Source organism: Ovis aries, chromosome 13, assembly GCF_016772045.2.
Source record: "Ovis aries strain OAR_USU_Benz2616 breed Rambouillet chromosome 13, ARS-UI_Ramb_v3.0, whole genome shotgun sequence".
Classification (NCBI taxonomy): Eukaryota; Metazoa; Chordata; class Mammalia; order Artiodactyla; family Bovidae; genus Ovis; species Ovis aries.
The window spans coordinates 51,737,436-51,747,978 of record NC_056066.1 but is presented as its reverse complement, the minus strand read 5'-3'; the positions used below and the strand labels follow the sequence as shown (position 1 = coordinate 51,747,978).

At 57.9% G+C, this 10,543-nt stretch overlaps 1 protein-coding gene across 7 annotated transcripts; it reads right to left on the bottom strand.

Moving 5' to 3' along the window:
- Nucleotides 1-422: 422 nt before the first annotated feature.
- Nucleotides 423-10,196, bottom strand: LZTS3 (leucine zipper tumor suppressor family member 3). 7 transcript variants are annotated; one of them, XM_042229803.1, is made up of 6 exons: nucleotides 10,090-10,196; nucleotides 6,390-6,450; nucleotides 5,614-5,770; nucleotides 4,534-5,004; nucleotides 3,333-4,196; nucleotides 423-2,997 (listed from the first exon to the last, which is right to left on the bottom strand). In XM_042229803.1, exons 3-6 carry the CDS (start codon nucleotides 5,683-5,685, stop codon nucleotides 2,299-2,301), a joined length of 2,106 nt encoding a protein of 701 aa, XP_042085737.1. In that variant the 5' UTR covers nucleotides 5,686-5,770; nucleotides 6,390-6,450; nucleotides 10,090-10,196; the 3' UTR covers nucleotides 423-2,298. The 7 variants fall into 7 exon arrangements, with proteins under 7 accessions (XP_042085737.1, XP_042085738.1, XP_042085739.1 ...); XM_042229804.2 differs by having other exon boundaries at nucleotides 5,551-5,770; nucleotides 6,390-10,196; XM_042229805.2 differs by having other exon boundaries at nucleotides 5,589-5,770; nucleotides 6,390-10,196.
- Between the last annotated feature and the right edge of the window lie 347 nt (nucleotides 10,197-10,543).

Sequence of the window (10,543 nt, the reverse complement as noted above, 5' to 3'; positions counted from 1 at the left end):
CTTGAAGCACGTGGGTCCCTTCTGCCTTTGGAGCCACACCACTAATTACAAACTGATTCTCAGCCTTCATATCTACATGTTCTGCCCTCACGCTTTGGCTAATCAGAATGCTACAGACTGTCCTGCATCACCTTCCTTCTGACCAACAGTCTAGTATCCAAGTTCTGAGCTGGAACTAGCTTGAAACCCTTTTGGCAACAGTCTGAACTGAAGAGAAAGCCCCTTCAGGCAGAAAAGTGAGAGCACTACTCTTCCTGGACAACATGGAGGAGATTGGTCTTTGATCCAGCCTCCTGGCATGGCCCCGTGAGCACCTCCGGTCTCATGCCTCCTCTGGAGTGTTTATTCCAGCTTTGCCCTCCACACTCCCCTCACCCAGCCTCACCTCCCACACCTGCAAAGACACAAGCATGCCAGAAGAGTGCCACTCAAGAGGCTTTCTCCATTTTATTTCTTTGGGAAAAGAAAACGAAGTCTTTCCATCACATATGGTAGAGATATATATTTATATATATTTATATATAATTTCTTTTGTGGTTGGAAATCCCAAAGCTGAGTCTGTTCATATTTTTTTCTACATTTTAATTTTTTTTTTTTCATACTAATGCCTCCTCTTCCTCCTGCCCCTCTGGCCCAGGCCCAGGTTCTGGGGCCGGTGCAATGAAGGGTGAGTGGAATAGGCAGTGATTGCCAGGACAGCCCCCCACCCAGCTCAGAGAACTGGTAAGGGGCACCAGAAGGGGCTGTGCAGAACAGAGGCCACAAGGGCACTCCTGTTTGTGTGTGGGGTGCACAGCTCGTTAAACAGTCACCAGTCATGAGAGGAGGCTGGTCAGGGGTCGGGGGATTGCTCACAGTAGTTGCCAGCTCCCTCCAGCCTGCCCCACAAACCCAGTCTTGGGGGTGGGAAGGAGAGAGTTAAAAGAAAAATACAAGGGCCAAGGGCCAAACCTCCTCCGATTTTTATTGCTGGTGTGTTAGAAATTTGCCTTTCCCTTCTTATTTTGGGAGATGGACTCTAAGAGGGCCCCCAGAGGAGGAAGTGACTGGCTGCCCCAACCCCCACTAATGGCCATGCCAGGACTACCCTGGGCAAACACTGGGCTACCTCAGGCCTCTTGGACCCAGGGGTCAGTGATTCTCTCAGTTCAGCCTTGCTCTTCAAGAGCAATCATAGTTACCCCCCCACCCCCCAAAACAAGGGCCTTGGGCTCAGGCTTGGGCCCAAAGGAGCTAGGAAGTGGGCAGTGCACCAAAGATCAAGCAGAGTTTTCTACTGGAAGAAAAGGTGAGGTTTAGGGGAAGAGGTGGCCTAGGACAATGATGTTCTGAGCATGAAAGCAGTAGGCTGAGCATGAAAGCAGAAGGTGGCTGAGGGAATCAAGTGGGAAGACATAGGAAGACATCACAGACACTCATAGGACCTCAGAAATTCGATGAGGGGAGTGCCTGAGAGGCAGGTGGCACTTAATAACTGTAGTTAGAGCTGGATAGTGGCCCTAGGTGTGGCGTCAGCCAAGCAAATGGGGCTGTTGTCCTACAGGATCCTGGTCAGAGGGGTGAGGGTAGAGCTAAGAAGCCTCCAGGTGACCCTTTCCAAGAACCAGACAGCAGAACTTCCCTGGGTACCGAGCCTTCAGCCTCAGCCCTTACCTTCTCCAACATACACATACAGACACACACTCAGGACTAGCCCAGGCTGTAGAGACCTTGGCAGGGAGGGGCTAGGCAGGTAGCCCTCTCAACTGCAGGCAGGCCATCTGCTCCCACTTGTCCTGCCAATCTGCCCAGGGAGGGAGAAGAGTGCAGGGAAGAGGGAGGCCAGGAGCCCAGAGTGTCAGCTTTGGCAGACCCCACACAGTCCCCCTCAGGCTACATGGCCTAGGAGATTGGTACAGAGAGCATCTCTGGACACAGGGTGGCCGACAGTAGCAGCCCAGACCCACCAAGGGGCTGGGCACCTCATGGCTCTGCAAGGCCTACCACCTCTGCAACAAGGGAGTGCCAAGAAAAGGAGCCCGAGTTCCCCTGCAGCCTGGGCCCTCAGCCCCATTCACTCTGCCCTCCCCCTATTTCCTCCTTGGGAGGTGGGTTGAGTGGGACTGCCTAGTGGGGCAGTGGTAGAGCTGAGAGGCACCCAGTGAGGGGAGGGGAGGGGCCTGGTCACAGCTGCTTTGAGAACCTCTTTGGTCTGGGGATTCAGGGGAAATGGGGAAAAGAGATGGCAGGGAAGAGGATACTGGGGACTCTGGCCTTTGACTGGGTACTTGTCAAAAGGCCACATGCCCAGGTAGGGGCTTATATTTCTGTGGACTCGATGCGCTCAAGGCGGGAGGGGGTCCAGGCTTTCTTCTCCTCCCCGTGTTGGGGTGTAGGTGTGCTGGCACCTCCCGCAGCCCCTCGCTCTCGCAGCCGCCGCTCTAGCTGCTGGTTGCGCTGGTACATCTCCACATAACTCAGCTGCAGCTGCTTCTGGTACTCGATGACCTTCTCCTTCTCCTCCAGCCACACTCGGCGCTCCTCTGCAAAGCTGGCACCCTGGCGCTCCCGGGCTCGCCGCTCAGCTGCCAGCTCAGCCTGCAGCCGCCCCACCTCCCGCCTCAGGGCCCGCGTCCCACTCTCCCCACCAGCATCCACCTCCCCATCCAAGGAAACCAAGGAGGCGGCAGCAGCCACCCCAGCCTGACGGCGCATCTTAGCCTCATCGCTCTCGCAGGTGGCCAGTGCATCCTGTGGCTCAGCCGGGTCCACCGGGGTCAGCGCCGGCTTGAGGCAGGCAGAGGGCAGCTCTCCCTCACCCAGCTCCAGGCTGGCCTGTTTGCTGCTGAAGGAGTCCCTCAGGCTGAGCAGCTGCTCCTCCTTCTCCCGCAGGGAGGCCCGGCCCTCCCGCAGCTGTGAGCGCAGCCCAACAATCTCATTCAGCTTCTGGGACACGTCCGCCTGCGAGTCCTTCAGCTGCTGCTTCAGAAGGGAAATCTCCCCAGCCTTCTGGCATACCTGGGCAGGGGCAGATGAGAAGAGAAGTCAGGGGGAAAGGAGAACTCTGCTTACCCCCACTCTAGCCCCCATATCCAGCCCCAGGGCATCAAGCTGCCCCAGGGCTCAGGGTCAGCTCATCATGGCAGAAATGACAATTCAGGGTCCCCTCCTCAGACTCGGGACGACATGGCTAATCTCACAGGGCTTGGGACTGCTCTGGTCCTCACAGACACTGCCAACTGATGCGGCCACAATCTTCACTCCCCTTGCGATAGTTGTGGGCTGCTACTCTGGTTTTCTCCAGAGAGACAGAAGAAGGGAACACAGGGAGATGCCCATGCCCCAGTCTGCACCTCCCACTTAGTTTCCTCCATCCGGGGCAGGAAGTCGGCCTGTTCCTTCTGGCAGGCGGCAACCTTGTCCTCAAGCTCTTCCCGCTGCCGCATCAGCCGGGCTGCCTCCTCCTGTAGCTGCTTCTTGTCCTGCTGCAGCCGCAGCACCTGTAGCTGCAGGCCTTGCTGGGCGCGCTGGGCGCGCCGGGCCACCTGCTGCAGCTTGCCACTGCAGCCCTGCCGCAGCTCAGCCAGCTCACGCTCCCAGGCCTTCTGCCGCTCCTCCAGCACCTGGGCCACTGCCGCCTCACTCTGCTCCAGGCTACGCCGCAGAGCTGCCACCTCCTGCTCCTTCTCCCACAGCCGCTCCTCTAGCTCCTGGATCAGAGCACTGGGCGAAGGTGGTGAGCAGGCCGCAAATGGCAGGCCTCCTCCTCCACCCTCCCCGGATCCCAGGTGACCTGGTCGCCCCATGGATGAGGATGACCCACTCTTGCTGGAGGCCCGCCCACTGTCAGACGTTGCCAGGTCCTGGTAGCCCGACCCACCACTGCTGCCACCACCACTGCCACTACCATAGCTGGCAGTGCCAATGCGGTTGATATGGCTGGTGGAGGCACTGAGGGGCGCCAGGTGCTGGCTATAGCTGGAACTGTAGGTGGGCAGGCTTGTGAGTGAGTTCCGGCCTGAGTCTGAGAGGCCGCTCCCACCCCCGCCCGCTGGGGTCATGGTCCGAGACTTGTCCAGTCCACCCTTGAGGCCACCAGGGCCCTGTCGTCCCTCAGGGGTCCCGTTGGTCTGTGGGGGGCACAAGTTCTGCATGGAGTGGAAGTTCTTGGGTACAACAGGCTTGAAGGCTGAAGGCCGAACTAGCGGCTCTGAGCACTGCACAAAAGCAAGGAAGAGGAAGTGGGCATCAGGATGGGGCCTTAGCCTTGGCCCCAGTCTCTTCCCTCTGATCTAGACTTGTCCAGCCCCACCTCCACCCCCATTGGACCTCCATCCTGGGAGTCTCTCCTGGCTGGAGTCTTACCTTATGTCCATCACCTGACCCCCTCACAGCCAATTCTCCGCCCAAGGCCCACCAGCTGGACTTGACCCCCAAGGCTCCCCAATCCAGCTTCTATCTCAATCCCTAAAACTCAAAAACATCCAAGAAGGCCCACCCCACCCTCTTCTCTGGGTTGCCGCCTATCCCCAGAAAAAGGCCTTAAGGACTGACCTGGTCTAGCTTGCCAGAGGTGGCCAGGAGCTTGGGCGGGTGGCTGGGCTCACGATACTGTGGGGGGGCCTTATCACTGCCGCCACTGCTGCTGCTGCCGCCGCTGCTGCCCACCACGTTGCCACAGACGTCCGTGTGGTCGCTGCCCCGTAGCTCGCCATTGAGGTAGAGTGAATTGGCGAGAGCCTTGTCCTCTGAGGGGTAGCGGCCTGGCCTCTCCCTGCTGACCCCACTGCCACGGGGACCAGGGAAACTGCCCTGGCTGCCCCCACCCCCCGTGCGGGTGCCTACACTTTTCATGGCAAACTCCTGGGTGTGGGCCACTCCACTGCCCACACTGCCCATGGTCAGGCGAGGGTCTGGGGGTCCGAGCTCAGAGGGCCGAGGGGCGAAGGCCAGGAGGGGATCTCGCCCTGGGTCAGCACGCACAGGCAGTGTCTCCAGCTTCGCCATGACTAAGCCAGGGGGGCACTGTGGGCACAAGTAGGAAAGCAGAGAGAGGTCAGTCCCACCCCCACTCCCACCACCCCATCCAAGCCTGACCCAGCACCAGCTGAACCTGCCTTTCAGTGTTCCCTTCCTTACAGTGGGCCCAGGAGTTCCCAAACAGTCAAGGTAAAGGAATGGGGCTGGGGAAATAAGGACAGACTTGGTAATAGGGGCTGCCCGTTGTACACCTGACAAAGCCCAACCCCTAGGGACCATACACCTACCCTCCCAGCTTTGCCATCTATACTCAGTATTCCACTCTTCAACTCCCACCTCAGACCCAGCTTCTTCATGGGTCTGCCCCCCAGACTCAGTGACCCACCCACTCCCAATTCTTCACTGCAACCTCAGAACTCAGGTATCCTTTACTCTGGGTCTGGACTCCTATATCCCAACCTCATGGGCTGGGAAGATGGGTTTGGAAGGGGACAGCAGTACCTGAATTCAATAGGGGACCTCAGAACTTAAGGGAGGGAAGCCCACCCCTATCCAAAAATTGTGGATGGGAGTCCTTCCCGGTTCCCTAACCTAGGGTGTTGCAGTCAAGGACAGAAGTGGAGGCTCACTACCGGCGCAGGATCCTCTCCTTGCCTCTCCAAGGGGGTGAGGGGCCGATGGGGCCTCAAGCCTGGGACCCTCCGAGGCCCGGTCTGCAGGGGCCATGTGCCTCACTCTCGCAGCTCGGCACGAACCAGCTACGCGACTTTGGACCGGCCGACTGAGCCATCCCGGACTGCAGTTTTCTCCTCTGCGAAATGGGAGGAATGGAGGACCTACCTCGCAGAGCTGCCGCGTGCCAGGAACCCCAGGGCAGCGGGCGCGGGACAGGACGGAGGTACTGGGGGTAGGGTGGGCGTTAGCTGCCTGGGCGGCGCGCATCTGGGCCACCTAGGACATGCGCCGCCCCTCGCGGACGGCCGGGGACCGCGGTTGCAGCGTGTAGCACGGGGCCCTCCCAGAGGTCTTCCCAACTTGCACGCATGGGGGTCTGGCACGAGAGGGCCCCCTCCCCATGGTCAGTACCTCGGCAGAGGCCCCGGAGCTGGTTGAAGCCGGGGCAGAGGACGCAGCGCTGGCTGCGGAGGACGCCTGCCGTGCCTCCCTCCCGGCCTGCGGTTCCCACAGGTGGGCGGGGGCAGGGGCGGAGCCTCGGCGCCCAGCGGCGCCCAGGATTCCGCGCCTGCAGAACCCCTCCAAGAATTCACTGCCTTCGGGAAGACTTCCTGGATTACTCCCCTCCCCCGCTCCTTGTGGACCTTGACCCTGCTCAGTTCACCGAGAATTCCTCGGTGCCCTTCTGTGGGCGTGCGTCCCCCTCCCCCCAAGGCTGGCCCACAGAAGCAGTGGGGAGCGGGGCCTCGGGTTACCTGTGCTCTGGAAGGCCCTGCTTCCTGGTTCCTTTGTCTCAAGTCCGCACCAAAGGAACACCTGCCCCAGAGATCCTCATATTCAACCGGGCAGGGGCTGCAGGCAGTGCCGGCCGCGAGCAGACGCTCAAATACAAGTGCCAAAAATGGCAGGGGGCGCCCTTCAGGCCTTTAAACCCTGTCTTCCCTGTCTGCTAAGATGAAGGGGTACAGGTGGCAGTTCTGGGCCCCTTGAGTGCTGTTTCAAACTGTCTTCTACCCAGATGCCCACTTCTAATGCTGTGTTGAGGCTATCGGGTCCCAGACCAGGGGAACCAAACAAAAACTCTTGCCTTTCAGGTGTCTTCTAGCCACACCTAGAATTACAGCCCGAGGTGGTTGGAAAACTCCCACAAACCAGTCCTCACCACTTTTGTAAAATTCCATTCTATCAGCATCTCCCCGCCCTCACCCCAGGTGTGGAGAACAGGCATTTACCACCTTCTTTCCTTAAGCTAATCTGTTCCACACATCCCACAAGGCTGAGCAAGAGAGGGTCCAATCAAAGTGCACGTGCAGGTGAAAGTGAGTGCTTACTTTCATCTGGTGCCCTAGGTGCTGCTGCCAAAATCTTGATGCTGTGCTCACTGATAATGAACAGAAATATGGAGATAGAATATCCCCCTCCCATCCTAAACATGACTCCCTTCTCTTGCCATCTCTGGATGCAAGGGTGAAGGCTGGGTGTTCTGAGGCTTAGAAACAGTGGGAAGATCTGGTCAGGGACGAAGAACTGAGAAAACATCATACAGATGGGGTCCAGGGGTGGGGCAAGGGAGGAGTCTGGACTGGGACACCAGGATGGGTATGATACCCTTAACGTGACAGGAGAATGTGTGGGGAAATGGGTGCTTTGAGGAAGACCAGAGAAAGATATCTCTCAGGTATCAGATACAAAGAGAGACTTAGGTCATCAGCGTTCAAGCGTGATGTGGGTGGGCTCCAGCATGGAGCTCCAGTGGCAGAGCCCCCAAAGCCTGGGTGGAGAAGTGAGAGCAGGAAGAAGACCAGGAGAAAGCAGGCCCTGAAGACCAAGATGGAGTATGCTTCAAGAAGGTAGGGGCACTCCTGGAGTTAACAAAGGGGCTTATTCATAAAACTGGGATTGGAGAGGGTGCCCTGAATTTGGCAGGTGGAAACATCACTAGTGCCAATGAGAGAATGATTTTGGGAAAGTGGTGCAAAGCAGAGCCAGACTACAGAAGTCGGGGGAGGTGGGAGTCTGGAGGGAAAGAGTTCCCTTCTCTTTTGAGAAGGCAGTAATTTAAGGTGGTTTGGAATCCAAGGGCTCTTTTCTAATTTTAGAATTTAACATGGTAGAAACCTGAGTGTGGTTATAGGCTAAAAGAGGGTGTCGATAGTGAGATGAGAAAACTAGGCAAGGGGGTTCCACCAGAAGCCTGGGTGTGGGCCGGAGCAAACCTCAGGTCATGAAAGTGAGAGGATAATGTTTAGGAAGGTGCTTTGCAAACTGTAAGGTGCAGTACAAATATGCAATACTACCTTCCCTGAGATCCAGGAAAGGAGACTCTGACCATAGATTGGGGCTGATCATATGCCACCCTGCCCTATGGTTTCCCTGGATTGTGTGTGGTCCCCTGAAGGCCTGGGTGCCCAGAGTCCTGGATGGATGGAAATGAGGTCCCAAAACTGTTTCCTGAGCCTGCTATCCTTGTGGTCTTTCTCTGGGAATCATTGACTACCAACCCACTGCAACTCTCCTTGGAGCCTCACTCCTTGAAGAGCTTCTTATTATAATTCTAACCTATTACCATCAACCCTATGCAAGTGTTCTCTGCCCCTTGCCTCCCCCAAGCTCAGACTGCTGCAACTTCTTTCTGCAAATCTCCAGCAGGGACTGGCAAGACAAGAAAGGGCATATATCTCCCTGATAGGCAGAAACTGAGTCCAGAGGAAGGGTTTGAGCTTCATTTGTGGGTCAAGGTCCTGAACTAGCCCAGGTAGCTGAGTATGGTCTGCAGACAACCTCATGGCATTAGCTCAACAACCTGGGATGACAGCCTATTGCCTGAGTCTGCCTCTGTTTCTGTCCTATCCACCCTCACTGCCTGGGACATTACACACAGTATTAATGGTCACGAAGGGGGCAGATAGACTATACCTGGGAGTTAGATGGGCAGGTCCTTCCATCCTATAGTGACCAACCAGCCCCTCCACATGTGTGTCCCTCCTAAAGCTAGTAACACTATACCCTTCCCCTGGGGTCTCAGAGCCACAGGCTCAGCCCATTCACCCCCTAAAGATCTTAGCAGCCCCTCCTCCCAGCATCCTTGCTGGGGGCTTCTCACTGCCCTTTCTTGTTCTACACTCCCTCCCCTGTGCAGCTACTAAGAGACAGTTTCTAAAGGACAAAGCCGATCTTGTCCATGCTTTGCCCACATTCTTTTGCAGCAGGTGCAATATAGACACTTATAGAGGTATCAGCTCCAAGTGGAAATCCCAGTTCAACTGATTAGGGGTGGAATTGCATGCAGGTTATTCCACTTTGAGTTCTCACACCTACCTTACAGGAATCTTAAGAATTGAATGTATTATGGGTAGATGCCTGGCATTCCTCTCAGCCCTCAGAACCACAGCTTGCAGCAGGGCCCCCAAGGACTCTCCTGCTGCTCATCCTATTTCCCTTGACCTGAGTCCCTCTCCACACTACACAAAATCTCTTCGCAGCTCTCTGTACCCATTCTGCACCCTTTAACAATCAACCCAAATACTGCCTCCCAGGACAGCATCCCTGATCTACCCAGGGGGAGGGCTCTTGGAGCACTTGGTTCAGGCCACTCCAGGGAAATTTCATTCTGGGGCTGGCCTGTGGGTGCCCCCAGGAGGGGAACAGGCCACAGAATCTTGGGGTCTCTGTGCCCTGATTCGGAGGAGATGCAGAGAGAATGCATGCGGGAGAATGCTAGTTACAAGCAATGCAAAGAGGCAATGAATCCCGATAGGAAAATCAGGATGGGCTTCCAGGAAGAAGGACTGAGGGAGAAAAGGTATCAGGGGCACTATGGGGCTTTGGGGGAGAGGGGTGCAGAGGTCTCCAGAACTTCTTGGTTGGGATGTGTGAGGGGAGATTCATCTTCTCTTGGCGACAAAGGGGGAAGGGGCCGATCCCCTAGATCCTGGCTCTGATAAATCCCGTGTTTCAGGACTGAGGGGGCTGACAGCGCCCCCCCCCACACACACCCCGATCACACACGCGCGCGCGCACGAGCCTCCCACACGGGAGTGGGGGGGTGGTGGCAGGGGGCGGGTGTTCGCCCCCATGGCCCGCAGCGCCAAAAGATAGAGACCCCAGTCACAGGCCATCCCGAGGAGGTGTCCGGGGGATCTCTGCGGTGGGAGAAATCCCTCCTGCACCTCCTGGAGCTCCTCACCAACGCGTGTGGCCCGGGGGGGGCGGGGCGCAGAGGGAAGAGGTGACATAATCCGGGCCGCACCCCCTCCGGCCGCCACCTTCCCCCAGGCCCTGCGAAGCATCCATGACATCATCGGCCTCATCTCCACTCCCTTCATCCCTGGGATCCCAGCAGTGGGACGCTCCCCCTCCCCAGCTCCGGGTCCGACCGAACGAGCCTCGCGGTGTAGCGGGCAAGGCTAAAGATCGGAGTCGGGAGGGGCGCCGCGGTGGGTCTGCCTCACTTACTCTCTGCCTCAGGGTCCGGTGCGGTGTCTTCGGCGCTGGCGCCGCCGGACCGGCTCGCTGGCGCGGCCAGAAGCCCGCCCGGCGGGGCGCGAGGCGCGGGCCCGGCTGCGCTCCGCGCCCCTCCCGCTCCCCGCCCGGGCCCCGCCCACCCGCGGCTGCGGCAAACGCAGGTCCGCCCTCCAGCCACGCCCCCCAAGCTCGCCAATCTCTGGGCTGAGGAGGGGCCCAGTGCCTTAACCCCTTTATCGCTGCGCCCTGGCCCGCGCGTGGGACACCTCTAGTTCACCCACCCGCATTCGGGGCGCTCTAAGCCGGCCCCAAGCCCTCTGCATACTCCATGTTAACCCTCTATACTCTTGGGCTCAGCCCCCCAGTCTCTCCTCTTAAATCCAATAGGACAGACCCTTCTTGAACCCCACATCTTTGGCGACAAGGAGCAATTCCTCTGAGTTGG

Coding starts and splice junctions, on each gene's coding strand:
- LZTS3 (XM_042229803.1), bottom strand. CDS start 5,685: ATGGCCCCTGCAGACCGGGCCTCGGAGGGTCCCAGGCTTGAGGCCCCA. Junction 5,005..5,613: donor CCCCTCACCCCCTTGGAGAG/GCAAGGAGAGGA, acceptor TTGTGCCCACAG/TGCCCCCCTGGCTTAGTCAT. Junction 4,197..4,533: donor CCTCTGGCAAGCTAGACCAG/GTCAGTCCTTAA, acceptor GCTTTTGTGCAG/TGCTCAGAGCCGCTAGTTCG.